The following is a 24,230-nucleotide window of genomic DNA, read 5'->3' on the forward strand; positions in this document are numbered from 1 at the left end:
GGGAAAGTTTACTATCACTCAAAATGCAATCAAGATGTCACAAGTTAAGCCAATTCAAAGAGTGTTTTTATCTAACAGTCCTAGAATGATCAAAATGCGAAACGGAAGTGAGTCACATAACTAGAAACAAGAATGCATGACAAGAAGCGAAAGTGAATAAAAACGCAAACTATTCTAAGCATGAACAAACGAAACAGTTCCAGGAATGTAATAAAAATCAGAAAGAAAGAAGTCCTGAGAATGGGGTAATTGATGTCGGTGGAGTATCCTAGTCTAGGGAGTGTTTAACATACCACAAGCAAGGTATCCCTAAACAATGAACATCACAACTTAGCTAATCCAATCTCTTGGCAAAAGCTACTCAGACTCAACCACTTCCATACCTAGCTCTCGCTAGAGAAACGTGGTTGAGCAGGCATGACAAACAAGTTCATTCATGTCAACAAACATCCTAGACAACTAATCTCTTAGGCTAGGAACGTAAGTCTCTGGCACTAGTTGGTCAGACATTTCATCAAACACCTTTCGGGTGTGGAAATGTCTCAAACCTAGTTCCAATTGATCAGAGAGAAACTAGCAATTCTAACTCTAGTCCAGAAGGGAATCATACAAATCAAGCTTAAACACCCTACATCCTAAGATCCTCCACCTAATTTATCCCATCCTCAAGAACTAACACACTACTCAGATCCGAAAATCATAGTCAAGGATGCAAAAACAGAAATCATTGAAACAAGCATTATTAGGTAGATAAAAATAAGATAAACAACTTTGTAGAAAGAATCAAATGCAAAATCTCAATAATCTCAACGATATCGGAATACAAGTCTGAGAACGTTTTTTGGAGGCTAGGTTCAAAAACCTTCTGGGAACAAAAACGAGATAAAAGATAAGATGTCTCTGCAAAGACTTAACAAAATGTATATATAGTAGTCCAACATGGAAAGCCCTAAAACCTAAAACGACCAGGTAAAGCGTCGGTTCGGTAATCTCCTGAAGCGTGTAAAACCAAACGTCCTTCTTCCTGACATGTGCGATCGAGTCCGTGTGCGTCGAATGGAATGCAATGTCATCATGGCTCGGACGAAAGGCTGAGGAGCATGGCTCGGACGGAAGGCTGAAGAGCATGGCTCGATCAAACAAGCTGGAGTGTGTGGCGGGGAAGCATGGCTCGAGCGTGGTGTATACGCATCCACTAAAACGATGATAACTCTTGAACCACACCTCCGATTGACTTGACATAAACGGCGTTGGAAAGGTAACTCAATTCCCTACAACTTTGATGAAGACATCGAAAGCTAAATCCCACTCGAGTGCGATGGCTCGAACGGATGGCTCGGACGGAACGGAGATGGTGATAATGGCTCGGCGAAACGGAGATGGTGACAATGGCTCGGACGAGACGGAGATGGTGACAATGGCTCGGACGAAACGGAGATGGTGACAATGACTCGGACGAGACGGAGATGGTGACAATGGCTTGGACGAAACGGAGATGGTGACAATGGCTCGGACGAGAATGGCTTCCAACGTCTCCTAAATACCTGAAATACTCCAAAATGCACAATATATGCAAGGATGATGCAAGAACTACCTAGACGTGCAAAGTGTATAGAAAAAACTAGAAAACGATGCAAACCAATGAGTTATCCTAGCTAAATGCATGATAAAAATAGGCTAAGGAGAGACAAAATATAGACATATCAACTCCCCCAAACTTACTCTTTGCTTGCCCTCAAGCAAACAATCAAGAATAGAGTATGGAGAAGAGGTGTGAAGATGGGGTCTCAGAACCTAAAACATGCTAAATAAAATAGTTAGAATCAAGGTCCTTGTTTTTAGTTCTATGATGCATGGTGAAGGAACTCTATATTTTTTTCTACACACGCAATCCTATCAATCATTCCCTTTAACATTCATTAACAGAGAACCGTGAATCAAGCTAAGCAATGTCGTTGAACTCATTTGGCTAGGGTGAAAGGTTAGAGACTTAGATGGTCTTCTTCTCGAGTGGTTTCATCAATACAGGACAAGGTTCTCTCACGAAAATGAGTTGAGCTTAAGAGAAGGCTAAAGGTTGAAACCAACTTATACATACAAGAGCAGCGCCCTGTCTACCCAAAGAACGTTCCAAACCGAAGTTGGTTCTACCCTTCATCACAAACATTGTCTCAAACCCAATCTTTCATTCTTTACACTTGGTCTTAGGAGGAGTTCACTTCTTATCATTCTAGTGGATTGGGAAATCTTTATTATCAGTAAAGTTCTTTTTCTTTTCTTCTAAGGAATCTAGACATCTTAAACATTTTACTTTCTTTTCTTTGTCTAATCTTTTCGTTTTATGCCCAGAACCAATAACTCATTATTTTGCTCAACCCAAATCCTTTACTAGACTTGTAAACCTTGAAAACACATCCCCCTCCTAAAGATTTTCTACCCTTTACTTTCTTTTTACACTTCACTCTTCTGCACAAATCCATACCCAATACCCAAAATTCGAGTTCTCACCTAGTCCTACTAGTCCGGATAACGCGAACTAGAACTACACAGGATCCTACTCTTGTCGGTTAGAACCTAACACTTTCTAACAAGCTCAACTCGGAAAAAGGCCTGACACTCAAGAATACAATTGGCTTGAAAGAACGGTTGGTTAAGGGTGCGGAGAACTGTTCCAAAGATGGGAATCAGCTACTTGGATTGACAAGGGTGGTAAAAATGTGAAAGACAATCCAAGTATGTATATGGTATCCATGAGTTCAACTTCAATGCATAACAGGATAATTGCAAGTCAGGAATAGGTTCAGGTATAGGGAATGATATCAATCCAAAACATGCTTCAATCTTAAATTTTCAAGTTCAATCAACAAGCATCAAAGAACTAAGAACAAGGGCCTTGATCCTATCCTATTGAATCCAACATGCTAACAAGGTTACAATCATCATCAACCCCTATGCTAAATGCAACAACCCTATATGAATAAACCTAGACTCAATCCTAATATGCAATTGCAAACTACATGAACACTCTGTTTTTGTGGAAATTTTTGAAATTTTTTCAAAATTTTATGGTTTTTCTATGCAAATAGATGGATGCAGACTCAAACATGATATGATGCAAAAATTTGAAATAAGAATCACAAAACACGACATTAGATACATCATCTCAAACCCTCCCCTAAACTTAAATTACACAGTCTCCTGTGTAAGAAAAATTTGCAGGAGGATTTAAGAATCACAACAGAAACAATGCAGGAATGAAATGGTATGTACAAAGGAAAGGTCGGAGTACCTCAGTAGTAGAAGAAGGAGTCCGTGTTCGCCCAAGGAGGAGCGTGAAACTGACTATGTCCTTCGCCTTGTTCGGGATCCGCGGGTGTGACATCAGCTGGTTGGTCGACTTGCTGCTCAACCGCTTGCGTGCCCTGATGATCACCTTGAGCTTCAACTCGCCGCTCAACCTCAACCTCATGCTCATCTCGAGCTGCAGAACAACGCGCTGATCGGTGACTAGAAGAGGCTCTGGAACCTCGCGAACCGCGTCTCCTTCTCTCTCTGGACTCATGTGACGAGTGGTGTGAAGGAGCGGGTGAAGGCGAACGCTCCCGTGACACATATGAAGATTGACGTGCTAGGGAGGGAACCGGAGAGAGTGTTCTCTGACGAGTTGGCTCGCTGGAGACTTTGTGTGTGGCTCGAGAGAGAGGCTCGATCGGGTGTTGGCTTGAGTGGATCGAGTGTGGTAGTTGGAGCATATGCGGAGTGAGATTGGCTCGAGCATGACAGCGGAGGCATGGCTCGAACGAGTGCAGGGTGATGAACCTCTCAGGATGGGTCGAGTCTGATTCCACACCGTCGGTTGAACCTTGTTCGAGTCGATGATGGTTGAGAATGCACAGTGGTGGTTGAACTCTGCAACACCTCTTCTTCATTATCCCAAACCTCTTCCTTAATTTCCTTGGAGGAGAACTTCTCATTGTACCTTGGAGCTTCTTGATTTTCCCACTCATCTTCTTCACCATAGCTGTTAACTCTTTCACTGAATTCCTTAGAATCTGAGTATTTTGTAGTTCATACAAACTGTTAAGCGCGGGAGGACGTGACTCTTGCGGTTGGTGAGGTTTAGGAAGCAGGTCTTGACGCTTAGGGAGGGTAACGACTGCACTCGATTTGGAGAATGGTTGAGTGACACTTTGAGTTTTCTCTTTGGTTACCAAAACCTCAGTTTCTGCCTCATTCACATCCTCAAAGATGTCAAACCCAGATTTATGATCTTTCTCTTCAATCACAAAGGTATGTCCATCAATAGTTGGTTTCTTCCTAGAATCCCTGATATCAAACTTCATCTTGAAGTTTTTACCCATATTGAGATCAATCATCCCCTTCTTGACATCAATGACTGCGCCAACTGTAGCTAAGAAAGGTCTTCCTAGGATTACTGGATCTTTAGGCTCTTCATCCATTCCCAGCACCACAAAGTCAGTAGGAATCTCAGCTTGTCCAATTTTGATGGGCAGGTTCTCTAATAGACTATGAGGTAATCTAGTAGTCCTATCAGCCAATATTAAACGGAGGTTGCATGACTTGTATTCGTTGAATCCTAGCCTCTGAGCTACAGACAGTGGCATGAGGCTTACTGAAGCACCAAGATCACATAGGCACTTTTTGAAGGCCAATGGACCTAGAGAACAAGGCAAGGTGAAAGAACCAGGGTCCTCTAGCTTCTTTGGGATAATCATCTTCTGAATGACAGCCTTGCATTCATGAATAACCCCACCTATGTCATGCCCTACCCTCTCATCTTCCAGAGCCTTAGCTTGAGCTCCTTTAGCTATCTCCTCCTTCTCTTTGGTCTTTTCGGTTACCAAGTCAGTTAAAAACTTTTGATATTGAGGCACAAGTGCAAATGCATCAAGCAAAGGCATCCTAAGTTCAATCTCCTTGACTTGGTTTTCGAACAGAGCTTTGTACATCTCAGTAAGCTGCTTCTTAAACCTCACTGGAAATGGTAGAGGTGGCTTGTATGGTGGAGGAATGAATCTCACAGGTTTATCCTTGGGAGCAGTGGGTTCTTTAGTAGCTTAAGGATCAGATTGTTTGGCTGACTCAATTGGATCCTTGAGCACCTCGACAGGATCCTTTATGTCAACTTCATATTGAAGAAAATCCTCCCCATCTAAACTCTCAGTGTCCTCAGTGAGCCGTACATCTACAGCTTGGGTGGAGATTGCATGGATAGTAGCATAGTCCTTGGGGTTTTGAACTGCTTTTCCAGGTAGTTGGCCAGTTGTTGGGGTAGAAGTAGAAATAGTCTTGCCTTCCATATACTTCATCTTGGAGTTAAGAGCTTCAAACTTGACATTCAGATCATTGTAAGAACATTCCATCCGCTGACTGAGTTCAGCAAACTTCTTAGCAGTATCCAGAGAACCACTAGCTTGACCTTGAAGAAGTTGTTGCAGCATGTGCTTCATTTCTTGATCTGGACCTTGAGTAGGTTGAACTTGTTGAGGTGAAAATCCAGGTGGTGGTCCGGAAGGAGCGTGAGAACTTTGCTGGAACTGTTGCTTAGGCATGAATCCTTGATTGTAAGGAACAAAAGGCTTTTGCATACCTTGTTGTTGCTGCTGAGGAGGGTACACCTGATCTTGTGGATTTGCAACATTGGTGCTCCGGTAAGACAAATTGGGGTTCGTCTTGTAGGGGTTATAACCCTTGTTGTATCCACCTTGATTCTGGACGTAGTTGATTTCTTCAGACTGCTCACCCTTCCCATCCTGAACTTGAAAAGGGTCATCCTCAGATACGAAATGGACAGTCTGCTGCTGACTTAGCAAGAGGCGGTCAAGCTTGTCATTGACATTCTTAAGGTCCCTCTTGTACTTCTCCTCAGACCCAGCGTCGCCGCGAACTGTGCGGTCATAATCCTCATTGTAGTTGCCGTCAGACTGAGCGAGATTCTCAACCAGTTGCCATCCTTCCTCAACGTTTTTGTTCAAGAAATTACCGTTAGAAGCAGTGTCAAGCAGCATGCGGATTTTTGGAAGTACACCACGGTATAGAGTGCTCAGCAGTGACTCGTTGCTGAAACCATGGTGTGGACAATGGCTGTGGTAACCCTTGAAACGCTCCCAGGCTTCACAGAACGATTCTGAGCTCTTCTGAGTGAAGCTGGAAATCTCATTCCTGAGACGTGCTGTTCTGGAGTTGGAGAAAAACTTGGCCAAGAATGCCTTCTTGCAGCCATCCCAGGTGGTGATTGATCCCTTGGGAAGGTTTTTCTCCCATTGATGAGCCTTGTCTCCCAGGGAGAATGGGAAGAGGCGCAACTTGTAACCGTCCTCACTCACGCCGTTGATCTTGGTAAGACTGCAAAGACGATCGAACTCGTCCAAGTGGTCGAGTGGATCCTCCATAGGCAAACCGTGAAACTTGTTTCCTTGGATCATGGTGATCAGACCACTTTTGATCTCGAAGTTGTTGTTCTGCACGGCGGGAGGGACGATTCCAGCACGCTGAGTATGAGTGTTCGGCGCATCCCCAGCACCAATGTTTCGCGGTCCCGGATGTGGTTCATTATGCTGTTCCATAGGGACTGGTACGGGATGATCGGTGGAAATACGAGCTTGTCGTGGGCGTTGCAACCGATTGATTTCGTTGATAACAGGAAGGAGATTCTGATGCCCTCTTGATCTGGTGTGCATGCAAGGTTGCAATCAACAGGTACCTGAGGACTGAGGTGCAAGACAAACAAGCAAAAAACCAAAGCAAGTCAGTACTCGGAATGATAAGTGTAACATAACTTAATCTTGCAAAACTTGAAATCTTAAATGTAGCAAAACGATTCCCAAATGGCAACGGCGCCAAATTGATACTGGGATTTTTGTGTCTCCTAGTAGGTTCAATTATCCTTATGCGTTGTAATACTTAAGGTGTCAATCCAGTTGGGAAAGTTTACTATAACTCAAAATGCAATCAAGATGTCACAAGTTAAGCCAATTCAAAGAGTGTTTTTATCTAACAGTCCTAGAATGATCAAAATGCGAAACGAAAGTGAGTCACAGAACTAGAAACAAGAATGCATGACAAGAAGCGAAAGTGAATAAAAACGCAAACTATTCTAAGCATGAACAAACGAAACAGTTCCAGGAATGTAATAAAAATCAGAAAGAAAGAAGTCCTGAGAATGGGGTAATTGATGTCGGTGGAGTATCCTAGTCTAAGGAGTGTTTAACATACCACAAGCAAGGTATCCCTAAACAATGAACATCACAACTTAGCTAATCCAATCTCTTGGCAAAAGCTACTCAGACTCAACCACTTCCATACCTAGCTCTTGCTAGAGAAACGTGGTTGAGCAGGCATGACAAACAAGTTCATTCATGTCAACAAACATCCTAGACAACTAATCTCTTAGGCTAGGAACGTAAGTCTCTGGCACTAGTTGGTCAGACATTTCATCAAACACCTTTCGGGTGTGGAAATGTCTAGAACCTAGTTCCAATTGATCAGAGAGAAACTAGCAATTCTAACTCTAGTCCAGAAGGGAATCATACAAATCAAGCTTAAACACCCTACATCCTAAGATCCTCCACCTAATCTATCCCATCCTCAAGAACTAACACACTACTCAGATCCGAAAATCATAGTCAAGGATGCAAAAACAGAAATCATTGAAACAAGCATTATTAGGTAGATAAAAATAAGATGAACAACTTTGTAGAAAGAATCAAATGCAAAATCTCAATAATCTCAAAGATATCGGAATACAAGTCTGAGAACGTTTTTTGGAGGCTAGGTTCAAAAACCTTCTGGGAACAAAAACGAGATAAAAGATAAGATGTCTCTGCAAAGACTTAACGAAATGTATATATAGTAGTCCAACATGGAAAGCCCTAAAACTTAAAACGACAAGGTAAAGCGTCGGTTCGGTAATCTCCTGAAGCGTGTGAAACCAAACGTCCTTTTTCCCGACATGTGCGATCGAGTCCGTGTGCGTCGAATGGAATGCAATGTCATCATGGCTCGGACGGAAGGCTGAGGAGCATGGCTCGGATGGAAGGCTGAGGAGCATGGCTCGATCAAACAAGCTGGAATGTGTGGCGGGGAAGCATGGCTCGAGCGTGGTGTATACGCATCCACTAAAACGATGATAACTCTTGAACCACACCTTCGATTGACTTGAAATAAACGGCGTTGGAAAGGTAACTCAATTCCCCACAACTTTGGTGAAGACGTCGAAAGCTAAATCCCACTCGAGTGCGATGGCTCGAACGGATGGCTCGGACGGAACGGAGATGGTGACAATGGCTCGGACGAAACGGAGATGGTGACTATGGCTCGGACGAGACGGAGATGGTGACAATGGCTCGGACGAAACGGAGATGGTGACAATGGCTCGGACGAGACGGAGATGGTGACAATGGCTTGGAAAAAACGGAGATGGTGAAAATGGCTCGGACGAGTATGGCTTCCAACGTCTCCTAAACATCTGAAATACTCCAAAATGCACAATATATGCAAGGATGATGCAAGAACTACCTAGACGTGCAAAGTGTATAAAAAAAACTAGAAAACGATGCAAACCAATGAGTTATCCTAGCTAAATGCATGATAAAAATAGGCTAAGGAGAGACAAAATATAGACATATCACTCAACCAAATAACTCACCCTGGCGAGCATTCTAGTCCTTCGGTTAACCACTTGACATCTAGAATGATAGAGCTTCGAGACTGTCTGTTGCAGATGGAATTGGTTGACCTGCATTATCAATGATCTCTATTTACCTGGTCAAACAAAAGTCCACTCAACCCTATTTGTAAAAAACTGGATAGAGCTCTTGTCAACAATGTCTGGCTTACCTCGTACCCGAATAGCGTAGCCTCCTTCTTGGCTCCTGAATTCTCTGACCACTCCCCTTGTCTTATTGACCTTGCTACTGCACTTCCACAAGCTGGAACAAAGCCTTTTAAATTCTTCAACTTTCTCACCTCCCACCCTCGCTTCCTAGAAACGATCGAAACTGCATGGATTTTGGCTGGAAATTTACATCCCATGGAAACATGTTTGTCAACCCTGTGTGCAAAGCAAAAAACATTGAAAAGAGAGCTAAAAACACTATCAAGAGAGAATTTCTCGGATATACAAAACCGAGTTAGAGAGACTAACCGTTTGCTTCAAGTTGTGCAGGTACAAGCTTTGGCGAATCCAACTACTGATCTATTCCAGAAGGAGCAAGTCTTGCACTCGAGATGGGACCTGTTACGAAGGGTGGAAGAAGCTTATTTTAAACAGAGATCCCGAATCAACTGGTTAAAGGAAGGAGACCTAAATACAGCTTACTTTCATCGGATAACATGCATTAGGAATGCATTCAATGCAATCAGGTCATTCTCCACTATAGCAGGCACTATAGTTGATGATCCGCAGGAAATGAGTATGATGGCTGTTAGTCACTTCCAGTCCATTTTGAGTCCAGTATTTAATGCATCCTCTGGTTACCTCGCTTACTTGGTTCCAGGATTTGATCAGTTACAGGTGCTCCCCTGAAATAAAACAATCAATGGTCAGAATTCCATCATCAGAGGAAATTACTAATGTCATGTTTAAGCTCAATGCTAATAAAGCACCTGGACCTGATGGGTTTACTTATGCTTTTTACAAGTCCTCTTTGGGGGATCATTGGCCAAGAAACCATTTCGAGTATTCTTCATTTCTTCCACTTAGCTTTTCTCCCCAAAGCTACAAATGCCACTATTCTTGCTCTCATCCCAAAGCTACCAGGTGCCTCCCTTGTTTCAGATTTCAGACCAATTTCATGTCTCAACACGCTGTATAAAGTTATATCCATGTTGCTTGTATCCCGCTTGAAGCCTATCCTTCCTGACCTTGTGCAAAAAAATCAAACTGCTTTTATTAAAGGACGATTATTGGTTGAGAACACTCTGTTGGCTGCAGAACTGGTAAATGGTTATCACAAGCAGGTGGGGCCAAAACGTATCACAATCAAAGTTGACATAGCAAAAGCATTTGACACCATTCGATGGAAATTCATATTTAGTTGCTTAAGAGGGATTGAGGTGTCGGAACTTTACCTGAGATGGCTCAAAGCTTGCGTTTGTACTCTCTCATACTCTGTGGGGTTTAATGGTGATGTCCATGGATATTTCAAAGGTTGCAGAGGATTGAGGCAGGGTGATCCTCTATCTCCATACCTCTTTGTGTTGGCTATGAACTGTTTATCTGCTATGTTGGACAAAGCGGCTGAGGATGGAAGAATCAAATATCATCACAAATGTGCAGGGCTAAAGCTTACACACCTTTGTTTTGCTGATGACTTGTTGATATTTGTTGAAGGATCTGTGCTTTCAGTTCAGAACGTCCTCATGATCCTTAAAGAATTTGAAGATGCATCAGGTCTCGCCATTAGCCTTCCTAAAACGAGCTTCTATACTTCAGGTCTCTCTCAACTGGAAATAGATCAAATTAAGCCAATACTAGGATTAGTCATGGTCAATTACCAATCAGATACTTAGGAGTGCCTTTATGTAGAAAGAAGCTTTCTCTACTAGATTGCGCTCCTCTAATTCAAAAAGTTAAGAGTACCTTCAATGGATGGTCAACAAAAACTCTCTCTTTTGCTGGCCGTCTCCAGTTGCTCAACACAATTATAGCGGGTATCACAAAATTTTGGTGTTCGGCTCTGATTCTTCCTAAGAGGTGCATTGACATTTTGAATTCTCTCTCAGGAGCTTTCCTCTGGAAGGGTACAACTGAAGGGCACCATTCAGCTCGCGTGGCATGGGCCGATTTTACAACTGAAAAGAGCCAAGGAGGATTAGGCATTTAGGATTTAAAAGCATGGAATAAAGCGTGTTTACTTAAACTTATCTGGCTTCTCTTCTTCAGATCAGGTTCGGTGTGGGTCGCATGGTTCAAGAATTCTGTCCTCTCTGGGAGTTTGAGTAACTTCTGGACTCGGAAGCCAAGCAGTCGCCTCTCCTGGTTGACCAACAAATTGTTAAAGGTGCGAGAGGTAGCTTATTCATGGATAAAAATGCAAGTGGGGAATGGGTATAACTGTAAATTTTGGACGGATCACTGGTGTAGCTTGGGTCGAATGGCTACTTACTTGCAAGATGATGGCTATATGGGTATTCCTAAAGGTGTAACTATCGCTGCCCTCTGGCGACAAGGAGGTTGGAGGATCCCGCCAGCAAGATCGGACCGTCAAGTAAGCTTCCAGCAGGAGTTAATCACCATTCAGCTATCGGATTCACCTGACACTTATGTCTGGTGGATCGATGATCAACTCAAAGATGGACACTCGACTGGCAATATATACAAGGCTATCAAGGAAAACAAACCATTAGTACCATGGCAAAAGATTGTGTGGAGCTCAGGAGGAATCCCTAAACACAATTTTCTTACCTAGTTGTTTATGCTGAACCGATGTCCTACTAGGGATAGGTTGAGGAACTGGGGGCTTCAGGTGGATCCAAAGTGTCTCTTCTGTGGTTTGGCTGAGGAAAGTCAGGATCATCTACTCTTTGAGTGCCCTTTCAGCTGGTCAGTCTGGGCGCCCATATCTCGGAGATGTTCTTTCACTCCTAACACTTCTTGGTTGCAAACGACTCAAAGCTTACAAACCTTCAGGGGCTCAAGATCAGCAAAAAAGTTACTCATACTAGCTTGGCAAGCCACGATCTACTCCCTCTGGACTGAAAGAAATCACCGGCTACACCAGAATAGTTTCAAATCGACTAACCTCCTCTCTACCCATATTGATCGTTTAGTGAGGAACAAGGCACTCAGTTTCCATGACTCAAACGCAGCTCTCTCATCTGAGTTGCTTACTCTTTGTTTTGAGGGTGATATTGTGACAATTTGACTCTACTGGTGGCTAAACCTAATCGTTTTCAACAAAGAAGAAGAAGAAGAAGATCGATGGAATCTAAGAAGACTATCTCGGGTGGGTGAAGGCTGGTAAATTCCAACCGTTTTTTGGTCGTCTGATTCTAACTAGTCTGGTTTACTTTTGGTTCATTTTGGTTCCTTTTCAATTATGGGTCTAACTAGTTTTCTCTGTTTGGGCTTTCTTTCTGGGCTAGGGCCTTGTAAACATTTTCATTTCTCCATATTTTAATTTGAATATCCTTTAACAAAAAAACATAAGTAGACTTTGTACAAATTTTAAAAAATATTCTCACAATTTTGTATCGCTGCATTGTGTCTATCTCAAACAAAGTGTGTTGAACATTGCGGAAATGCTCAATCTAAAAGAAACTATGCAGAAATATTAAAGAGAAAAAACTAAAAGTTATCTCCCAGGCACTATTATCGAGGCTTCCAATCTGCATCTTATCTCCGGTGCCGGTATAGCTCTGGCTCGCCGGCGTCGGGATCTCCTTCATCCCGCTCTTCTCCCTGTTAATTATTTCCCTGTTTATTTCAGCTTTTCCCCATTTCTTTTTCTCTTTTGGTTACTATTCCCCGACTCCCCTCAGATTCCGGCGAGATATCAATAGACAGTGAAAAAGATCGTAGGCGGTTTCCGGTGAACCTCCTTCTCTTTTCTCTGAACGCTTCAGCCGGTAGAAAGGATCCACAAATAGACGACATGCAGACCTTCAGATTTGGAAGTTTGTTCACACATGAGAAAGCCTGTTTTGAGGCACCGAGGTTTGTAGGCAAGATCCGCTTGGGTTTAGCCGCTACATCCCACCCGGTGGCGACGTTGATGGCACACGACGTCTCCTTTTTCAGGCGACGGTTTCATCCTTCCCTTTTTGGACTGTCCTTGTGGTTTCCAGCCCCAACACTTGACTTTATCTATGGCTTACTGTTGCTGAAGCCTGGCACACCGGAGAGGCTTATTCTCTTGCAAATCTATCTACCATCTCCGGTAAGTCGCTGCCAATGTACGCTCTTTCCAATTAGGTCAACCAACAAGGAACGAGGCTTTCTTCTGGTGGGCTTTTTATCTTTTGACGGCCCGTTATCACTGCAACAAAACAAGCCCACAAAAACCAGGTTAAATTTTTCTGATTTCTTGATAAGGCTTTCCTCATCGTTCCCTCGGTTTGATGGTAAGGATGTAAGCTTTCTACACCTTATATCGATAGCCTTGGGTTGTTTTCGAGAAGGTCATATCCAATTCCTGGTTCAGCGCAATTCCCCGACAATCTCTATTCATCTAAGTTATAGGCTTGTGGGAACTTTGCTTCTGCTGTCAAACCACACATGTGGATTGTGGAAGGACGGCATTATGACCCTGCCCGCACGGAGCAGTGGTTACCGACACCTCCTCGATACATTGGATTCATATCCCGCATTCACCGAGCCTTACCATGTTCAATTTATCAATCTCCGGGAAGAAGTCCTTACTTTGGTGGTTCTATCTCTCAAGCTACTCAAACGCAGGTACGGTTACTCATGTCTTGTATGGCTGTCAATATTTAGCCAATGGTGTGGTCAAGATTACGAACTCTATGGTGTCCATCTGAGTAGTAATTCACCATTGTTGCTTTGGCGCCGCTTGTTCTCCTTGAGAATCCTGATTTTAGTAACCTTTATGGCCTTGAACTGTGAATCCGCCTGGTTGAGTTTTTATGCTTATTGGATCTTATTTCCAAGTTGCCCGAACTATGACTACGAGTTTGATGTGGCCAAGGTCACTCTTCACCCTACAGCAATTCTACCTCACATGCTCAAATTTCAGAGCAAACCAAACCTTGCTCAAAACCTTGTCAAGCCTCTACTTCGTGTAGAACTTCTTAAACCGGTGAGAAGCCTAATCTTGACTCCTTCATCAACGCCAACAAGTCTTATTACAATGACTATCTCTCATCCATTGATTTGTTTATGGAAGAGTCTGTCGCAATCTTGATCTCACATGTACCAAATTTCTTCCAAGAATTTGGCTCAAAGCTCTCAAGAACCTATTGTCGATTAATCTTACGTTTATTTTACTTCTACGTTGTTGTGGCATTAGGGAATGTCTTTGTTTCTTCTTGTATTCTATGTTATGCTTGTATGAACATTATCTCTATTTGAATAATGAATGCAAGTGGTTTGACAAAAAAAAATACAGAAATATTACAAAATTATTAAGAAGCTATGCAACAATGAACAATCTATGAAAATAACCCGCTAAAGGATTAATCTTAGAACATACATTTGAGTACGGCGTTGGTCCTCCAGTTCATTATTTTCCCTATTCATTTATTTTCATAGTTTCTTCGTCTGCTTAATCTTCGAAAACTTTTCAGCATTTCTTAGTTTAATATTTGAAGCGTCATTTCAAAAAGATAAATAATCTCTCCAGTCGCATTTTTGATCTAAATTTTAGCCAGATATCAAGTTTAGATGATAAATGAGCATTATACTAATTGTTGTCTATCTTTTGGTAGATGAACATAATGATAATAGTTTTTGGTATGTCGCATCATATCCTAATGTATCTAACCTGGCCAAGCGTTCACTGAACGCACTTCTTCTATATATATGGTTGATTAACCCTAGCTAAGTAAGAACTTGACTAAATAACATTTTTTCAATTAATTAGTTTTTTCTTTATTACAACAATATTCTCCACTATATAATTATAACATGATTCTTCTATCACATAAATATTATTTTATCATTTTCAAAAATATACATGATAATAAATTTGTCGACTTTGAAAGAAATAAAGTTTATTAAAATTTAGTGGAATCATATATATAATAGCAGAGTTTTCTCTCATTAGAGAGCTCCACCTCAGCATAATTTTTTATAAATTTTGTGGACTTTGTCTCTAATTTGAAATTATATGGGCTTTATCCAATTTTATAAGCCTACTCTTTTTTATTTAATTTTCCAGAACATAAGTATTTTGATGACAAAATATTAAAAACGTAGAAATATCACTATCAAGACATTTTTAATCGACATGATTCTAAGATAAACCATCAGCCCAAAACATCAAAACCAGTAAAAAAATTTCGAAATATACAGGAAAAGAAAACAAAATGGTATTTCTATGTATATTTTAGATTCATAGAAAACAAAATTAAAACAAAATGGAGGTTGGACCAACACAGTTTAATCTTTTAGATTCATAGAAATCAACTTAATAACTAGATAAACCAAACAAAAAGAAACGAAACTCTTCACAACAACACATAGAATAATACACTATCAACGAGCATCAAAATAAAAATAACAACAATCTAATCTACTAAACAACCTACTTAGCTTCCACCAGCAAGCGAAACCAAAATAGACTCAATGAACAGTCTTCCCATGACTTACCAGAAGCATCACCAATCAAACAATCAACCACTCTCCTAAATTGAAAGAAAAATGCATATGTGGATGATGAACAATCGAATTCAAAGGAAAAGGACAAAAATAGTCACGAAGAATGACTGGATGAAGAAGATAATTAAGTACGGACACTCTCATTTCAGAACAAAGCTACCAGAAAATTAACACAAAAATACGGTAAAATCCTATAATAAAACAGGAACTGCCCAACAAGGTAATAAATAATCTTTGGATAATCACCAAGTAAAAATGGCTCATTTTGGCCACATATATATTGAGGCCTTAATAATACAATATAGATATATATGAAAGAGAATAACAGCTTACACCATACACAAACACATAGGAAAGGAAAAATAAATAAAATGTGTATAAAAATAAAAGAGAAAAATGTCATTAAAAGCATGAAGTTATATAGTAAAAACGTTTTTAAAAAGGCTCAACTTTGCTTATGGTGAATTAAATTGTCAACTTTTATTATTTTTTCAGTTAAATCACAAATGTTTATTGACTTTACCAAATTAGACACATAGTTATGTCAATTAACAGATGAATTTTACAATGTAAGTCAACGTTGATAACTTCTGTTAAACAGTGAAACGACGTCGTTTGTAAGTTAAAAATAAAATAACAGAGCCGCTGCGTATATTGACAATTTTACATAACAAAAAATATATATATTGTCGAAGAATTTGAACCTTAGCTTTTTCTCAAATTCAGATTTAAGCCGCCAATGGATTCCGTGGGAATCGTCATCTGAACTCCACCGCCATGCCTGGGAATGTCTCAGCGAAGAGATGGTGATCCCCGCCACGAAATCTAGAAAGTGAGATAAAATTAAAATTTGATAAATCGTAATGGAGAAATAGAAAAAAAAAATCATATTGGAATTGGTCAATGGAAACACATAAATGAGGAAGAAAGAAAATTTTACTGATAAGTACGCGGTTCTATCGATCGTGAGAAGGAGAAAGTCCAAATAAGAGATTACCAAAAAATATATAAATATGTGTTTGGTTAAGTATTGATTAACTCATCCAACATGTGGCAGATTCGAATCACCATATCATGTTTTTCTTTTAATATTACAAATCGACGTCATTTTATTGTTTAACGGATCTTACCGATGTTGACTTAACCCTATAAAATATATCCGTCAGTTGACTTAACTATGTGTTTTATTTGGCAAAATTAACAAAAGTTTGCGATTTAACGTTAAAAAATAATAAAAATTGACAATTTAATTAATATTTTTGCTAACTTCATGCTTTTATTAATATTTCTCAAAAATAAAATAGAATGGTCAATAGAATAACAAACAACCTCGCACAATGCGCGAGTTTCATCTCTAGTCTTTAAAAGTGTGGAGTAGATAGAATTGCGTCAAATAGTTTTCACAACGTGCTATAAATATAATGGAAACAAATGCACAGTCTTTTTCTTTATGGGCCATCGTAATAGGACCCTCGGAAGATGACAATGTTCGTTATCAAACTATTGTTGAAATAAATAATTTGGCAAAAATAACAGTGTTTTTTTTTTTTTTTTTTATCCTAAGTTTCAAATTGATAGAAAAATTAATCTCAAGTCTTATGTAACTATTTAATTATTATTTTATTTTAGTGTTAAAAACTAACTTCATATGTTTATTTTTAAAAATACTTTTCTACAAACTAATTAAATTTTTGATATACATATTGTTTTTTTTTTAAATCTGTTTAAGATCACTAGATGTGAAAAAAAAAAAGAATGATCAGTTTCTCTATTTGGATTTATAACATCAATTATATTCCCATTTCAAAGATATTATTAAGTTAATTTCCAAAACTTATCACCCAATTTATATATGTGTTACTTTATATAATCATTTTACCGACAAAACTAACATGGTATAAAATTCTTATAATTAAAAACAACCTGTATTTACATAACATTAAACCTTCAATTTTAGACATCACAGAAGAATTAAAATTGAAATCTCGTTTTTATGTACCCATAATTTTGATACAAATAGAAAGGTAAAACTGTATAACTGTATAACTGATAACAAGATCGGTCCAATTACAATAATGATCGGAACCAAAAAGAAAAATTGTGGTCCTATCCTATTTATAATATTTAATTTTAAAAATGTATAACTATATTAAAATACTCATTAGTATATGTAACCATAATCATAAAAGAGAACAAGTCATCCAAAATTTATGAAATAGTTGGTGGCTATATCTTTAACTTAGCTCGTTTGTCTTTTAGACACTCTCGTTTGCCAAAAAAAAAAAAAAAAAAAAAAAAAAAAAAAAAAAAAAGAAGAAGAAGACAGTGTCTCTTTACGAGTTGATTCAATCTCAATTAGAGATCCAGTTAATCTCGAATAACTTTTAAAAAAAAAAATCTATTTGTGCCAAAAAAAAAAGGAAACAAAAAACCTGATCGATCGAAAGCTGACAGACACATAAAAATTATATACACTAATTGTATAATTGTATACACTTAGTGTCTTACACTCTTACTATACTTCTAATTCTAAAGGAAACCAACTTGTAATTTGTGAATGCCCTCGATTTAGAATCTAACGGATTCCTTTCTAGTTTTCCAATAGTGGTAAAAGTTGACAGACACATAAAAATTCTAGAATGATGAAGGAAACCTCATAGTTGATAGTGTTATAGAATTAGTGTGGGTATACATCACTTGCACAAGTGTCCCTCTTCATGCAAACCATACACCAAGTATCTTCCTTCATGCATTGCATGTAACACTTGTCCCCAACCTCTCTATCATTGTTTTTGTCTCCTTCCTTTATAAATAGGAGTCATGTAGAAGAGAAAAATGTGTAATGAGAAGTCTTATTGTCTCTCTAAGTCTCTCTCTACTTTCTCTAGCTTCCATACACTTATATCTCTAGATTTCTTATCTTCTCATTTGATTATTCACATCTTGTTCATCTTGTTACCTCCAAGCTTATAGTTTACAACACGTTATCAGCTAGTTCACAACACGTTATCAGCACGATCGTCTTCCGATCCATCATCATTAGTTTGTAGTACCATTCAAGGTATGTAAGTTTGTTTAAATCCAATTTGATTTGATTAGTTTATATGCACATTACTATACATATTATTTATAGAGTAGTAGACTATGATTTTTCTTTGATCTAATGGTAGGCTCTGCCTCCTTGATCATTTAGATCTACATTCTTGATCTAATGGTAGGCTCTGCCTCCTTGATCATATGTTCAGATCTATATATTTTAAAACATGGGGAAGGCTATGCCTCCTAAAATGATGGTTTCAATTTATGAATATATTATGTAGCTTATAATTTTTTTTATAGTTTATATTTATTGCTAAAACAAGATTTTACAAAATTATTTCATAAAATTTTATATTTAACAAATTGTTTTATTATTATATAGTAATCATGTCAAACTTGGCAAAGCTTGAATTCGCCGTCCTTGATGTCTCTGGGAAAAATTATATGACATGGGCATTAGATGTAAAATTCTATCTAAAAAGGAATGGGCTTCTCAAAACCCTTGATCCGTCAGAAACGGGGTTAGAAGAGGAAAGCAAGAACCATGATGTTCTTGTGTCATCATCTCCACGATGGTTTAAAAAATGAATACATCACGAGAGAAAATCCTGCAGATCTCTGGATCGCGCTCAAGGATAGGTTTGATCACCAAAATTATGTGATCTTACCAAAAGCCAAACATGAATGGCTAAACCTAAGGTTTCAGGATTACAAAAGTGTAAGTGAATACAATTCCGCTTTGTTCGGAATCACTTCAAGGATGGCTCTCTGCGGAGAAAAAGTTTCTGATTATGATATGATCGAGAAAACATTCCAAACTTTCCATCCTTCAAATGTACTCCTGCAGCAACAATATCGAGAAAGAGGGTATACTCGATATTCTGAATTGATGCAAGTTTTGCATGTTACTGAACAAAATAATGAGCTCGCGATGATAAATCATCAAACCCGTCCAACTGGATCAGCTCCACTTTCAGAAGTGAATGTTGCTACATCCAGCTATAATAATTGGCAAGGACTAGGACATGGACGCGGACGCGGTCGAGATAGTGGTCATGGTCGTGGAGGAGGTCATGGAGAAGGTCGTTGACGAGGAAGAGGAAAAGGTTTCTCTCCTAATGACTTCAACGCAAGAAAAACCAACAAGCATCTTCAAATCAATAATGTTGGTCGCGTTATAAAGAAACAAGATGAAAGTACTTGTTACAGATGCGGCATGAAAGGACATTGGTATCAGACCTGTCGTATTTCAAAACATTTGGCCGATCTGAACCAAGCATCCCAAAAGGCAAAAGAAAGGGATGTTGAGACCAACCTCATCTATGATAAAGCTGGACCTTCTTTCCAAGGCCTAAACGATGAACCCCATCTTGATATAGCAGATTTTCTCGTTGATAATGAAAACAGAAAATCATGCGAATAAGGACGATATACCATGATATGCTTTGTCATAGTTTGATATGTACTTTATGTTTATAAAATGTCTTTTTGGATAATAGTTTTATTGTAATATATAATAAGTTTTTTTTGTAAGACTTTTTGTTATTTCATTAATGTTTATTTTATAAATATTTTATCTCAGAAAATGTCAAATTTTGAGATTGCGGATGGAGATATGTGTCTAGCAGACAGTGCTACAACACACTCAAAACTTAAAGAGAAAAAATATTTCTCCTCTCTCAAAATAAAAGACTCCGCTAGAAACGTGAGCACTATATGTGGTAATGCAAAGATAGTTATAGGCTCTGGAAAAGCCAGTTTTTCAATGCCAAGGGGAACAAAATTTGAAATTGATGCATTATATTGCCCTAAGTCTCATAGAAACTTGATTAGTTTCAGAGATATCCGAAGAAATGAATATCATATAGAGACTCTGAATAAGAATGACATTGAATATCTTTGCATAACATCTGAGGAGAAACATATATTAGAAGAATTACCAATGTTATCCTCTGGATTATATTGCACAAAAATAAATAATTTTGCATCTTATGTTACAGTAAACTCTAAGTTTACTAGTACATTTAAGATATGGCATGAAAGACTTGGACATCCTGGTTCAGTCATGATGCGAATAATTGTGCAAAATTCCAATGGTCATCCATTGAAGAACGAAAAGATTTTTAGATCTGATGAGTTCTCATGTGATGCATGTTCTCAAGAAAAACTCATAATTCGGCCATCGCCAGCCAAAATTGGAAATGAATCACCATTGTTCTTAGAGAGAATACATGGTGATATATGTGGACCTATCCACCTTTCATGCGGGCCGTTTCGTTATTTTATGGTAATGATTGACGCATCTAGTAGATGGTCAAATGTGTGTCTATTGACAACAAGAAACACAGCCTTTGCAAAATTCATTGCCCAAATAATCAGGTTGAAAGCTCAATTCTCTGATTATGCCATAAAAAAAGTCAGACTTGATAACGCTAATGAATTCACTTCACAAGCTTTCAATGACTATTGTATGTCAATAGGAATCGATGTTGAGCATCCGGTTCCTCATGTTCATACACAAAATGGCATGGCTGAATCTTTGATTAAACGGCTACAACTCATTGCTAGACAATTAATATTGAGAACAAAGCTCCCAATTTCTATATGGGGTCATGCTATATTGCATGCTGCGGCATTGGTACAAATACGACCAAGCGCATATAATAAATATTCCCCTTTACAATTGGCATCTGGCCAAGAGCCAAACATATCCTATCTCCTTATTTTTGGATGTGCGGTTTATGTGCCTATAGCCCCACCACAAAGAACAAAAATGGGGCCACAACGGAGATTGGGCATATACATCGGTTATGCATCCCCGAGTATAATTCGGTATCTTGAACCACAAACTGGTGATATGTTTACAGCACGGTTTGCCGATTGTCATTTTAATAAAGATGAATTTCCAGCGTTAGGGGAGGTATTAAACAAGAATCAAAAGATATCACATGGTATACACCATCTTTGATATACATTGATCCCCTTACAAATCAACGTGAACTGGAAGTTCGGAAAATTGTACATTTACAAGGTTTGGCAAATCAATTACCAGATGCGTTCATAGATACAAAAAGGGTGACAAAGTCATATATCCCCGCTGCAAATGCACCATCAAGAGTTGAAATTCCTAGAGAGGAATTCGATGGAAACAAAGCTAATGAACCTAAGGTTAAATTGAAGAGGGGGAGGCCAATGGGCTCTAAAGATTAAAAACACCGAAAGAAAAAGAAAATGGGAGATGAAAAGGTTCAGGAAGAACCAAATAAAGAGAAAAATCCTCAGGATGATACAGAAAAATATGAGATTTCTATTAACTATGCTCAAGATGGAATGAAATCGATGATGATAATAGAATATTCTCTTTTTCTGTATCTAAAGAGATCGATCATGAAAAAGATAATCCAGATCCAAGGTCCGTATCAGAATGCCAACATAGGCCTGATTGGGAGAAATGGAAAAAGGCTATGCAACTTGAGTTGCTCTCCCTCAATAAAAGAAATGTCTTTGGACCTCTTGTCACTGCATCTAAAGATGTAAAACCTGTTGGTTGCAAGTGGGTATTTGTGCGAAAAAGAAATGAGAAAGATGAAATCACAAGATATAAAGCCTGACTTGTTGCACAAGGTTTTTCTCAAAGACCTGAAATTGATTATGAAGAAACATATCCTCCAGTCATGGAGGCAATTACATTCAGGTACTTAATGAGTCTAACGGCTTCTAAGAATTTAGAAATGTACCTTATGGATGTAGTGACAACATATTTATATGGATCATTGGATAATAATATATACATGAAAATCCCAGAAGGATTTAAGATTCCTGAGGCATTAGACTCTAAGTCTAATGAAATTTGTGCGATCAAATTACAGTGATCACTTTACGGATTAAAACAATCCGGGCGCATGTGGTATAATCGCTTAAGCGAATACCTATTGAAGAAAGGGTATGTTAATAATGAAATATGCCCATGCGTCTTTATAAAGAAATCTCCATCAGGATTTGTGATCATTTCTGTATATCTTGATGATCTAAATATAATTGGAACTCAAAAGGAGATTGATGATGCAAGAACTCATATGAATGAAGAGTTTGAAATGAAAGATCTTGGAAAGACTAAATTTTGTCTTAGGATCCAAATAGAACATTTCCAAGATGGAATATTTGTGCATCAATCAAACTATACGAAAAAGATTTTAAAGCACTTTAATATGGACAAAGCGACTCCTTTGAGTACTCCAATGGTCAATAGATCTCTGAATGTCGATAGTGATCCATTCAGACCTTGTGAAAATAACGAGAAAATACTTGGTCTCGAAGTACCTTATATTTGTGCTATCAGTGGACTTATGTATCTTGCAAATTGCACTAGACCATATATTGCATTCGCTACGAATCTACTAGCAAGATACAACTCATCCCCTACCCGCAGGCATTGGAATGGGATAAAACATATTCTCCGTTATCTTCAAGGTACGACTGACTTGGGATTATTCTATCCTAGAAACTCTTTGGTTGGTCTTGTTGGTTTTGCAGATGCAGGATATTTATCAGATCCACATAAGTCCCGATCCCAAACTGGATATGTTTTCACAATTGGAGGAACTGCAATCTCATGGCGCTCACAGAAACAGACTTTGGTCGCCACTTCCTCAAATCATGCAGAAATCATTGCTCTTCATGAAGCATCGAGGGAATGTGTATGGCTCAGATCAATGACTAACCACATACAAGAATCAAGTGGAATAGTCATCAGTAAAGAGCCAACAATATTATTCGAAGATAATGCTGCTTGTGTCGCCCAAATCAAGGAAGGTTACATCAAGAGCGACAGAATAAAGCATATACCTCCAAGATTTTTCTCCTACACTCAAGAACTCGAGCAAAAGAAGGAAGTTGATATTCAACATATCCGCTCAAGTGACAATCCATCAGATCTATTCACAAAGGCGCTTCCGACTACTACATTTAGAAAGCATATTCATAATATTGGAATGCGGTATCTACGAGATCTGTGAAGTTTTTTTCGAGGGGGAGTTTACACTACTGTACTCTTTTTCCCTTGTCATGGTTTTTATCCCACTGGGTTTTTCCATGATAAGGTTTTTAATGAGGCAGTGTGTAACTCATCACTGGTGATGGATACTCAAGGGGGAGTGTTATAGAATTAGTGTGAGTATACATCACTTGCACAAGTGTCCCTCTTCATGCAAACCATACACTAAGTGTCTTCCTTCATGCATTGCATGTAACACTTGTCCCCAACCTCTCCATCCTTGTCTTTGTCTCCTCCCTCTATAAATAGGAGTCATGTAGAAGAGAAAAATGTGTAATGAGAAGTCTTATTGTCTCTCTAAGTCTCTCTCTACTTTCTCTAGCTTCTCTCTAGTTTCTCTCTAGCTTCCATATACTTGTATCTCTAGATCTCTTATCTTCTCATTTGATCATTCACATCTTGTTCATCTTGTTACCTCCAAGCTTATAGTTCACAATAGATAGTACTATTTTTTTATATCTAAAAACAACAATTGATACTACTATTTTATTTTTTGACTAAAAAAAAAGAAAAAAAGATACTACTACTTTATTCATGAAAACAAATCATATTTTGGAAAAGGTTGAGATGGCAGAAGAGGCTAGTATAACAATTTAATAAATGGCTATCTTCGGTGTAAAAACACTATACGAGTGATGAGCAATGAGCTTATGGGCTTGTAGTTCTTTCCTCCAAATATATCTCCGCCTTCTTTCTAGTCCAAAAATGTATAGATTCGAACAAAAATATGTTTAAACTATAACAATGACACATTTAATACTCCCACCCAAAGTAGGAAGCTTAATGTGATATGCAAGTTGTTGTTTCAGGCTCTACTTTACAAAATTTGGTCCGAAA

General features: G+C 38.7%; 1 protein-coding gene and 1 non-coding gene across 2 annotated transcripts; both read left to right on the forward strand.

Moving 5' to 3' along the window:
* The first annotated feature begins 6,084 nt into the window (after nt 1-6,084).
* Nucleotides 6,085-6,191, forward strand: LOC147924275 (small nucleolar RNA R71). The gene has a single exon (XR_015587860.1). It is a non-coding gene; the product is annotated as a small nucleolar RNA R71 (small nucleolar RNA).
* A 12,693-nt stretch (nt 6,192-18,884) lies between these two features.
* LOC147924276 (uncharacterized) lies at nt 18,885-19,430 on the forward strand. Its single transcript, XM_087496693.1, has one exon. It carries the CDS (start codon nt 18,885-18,887, stop codon nt 19,428-19,430), a length of 546 nt encoding a protein of 181 aa, XP_087352819.1.
* The last annotated feature ends 4,800 nt before the right edge of the window (nt 19,431-24,230 follow it).

This window comes from Camelina sativa, chromosome 17 (assembly GCF_030686135.1).
Source record: "Camelina sativa cultivar CO46 ecotype springtype chromosome 17, ASM3068613v1".
Classification (NCBI taxonomy): Eukaryota; Viridiplantae; Streptophyta; class Magnoliopsida; order Brassicales; family Brassicaceae; genus Camelina; species Camelina sativa.

What these genes read in the sequence shown, in the direction of transcription:
- LOC147924276 (XM_087496693.1), top strand. Translation starts at nt 18,885, where the DNA reads ATGATGTTCTTGTGTCATCATCTCCACGATGGTTTAAAAAATGAATAC.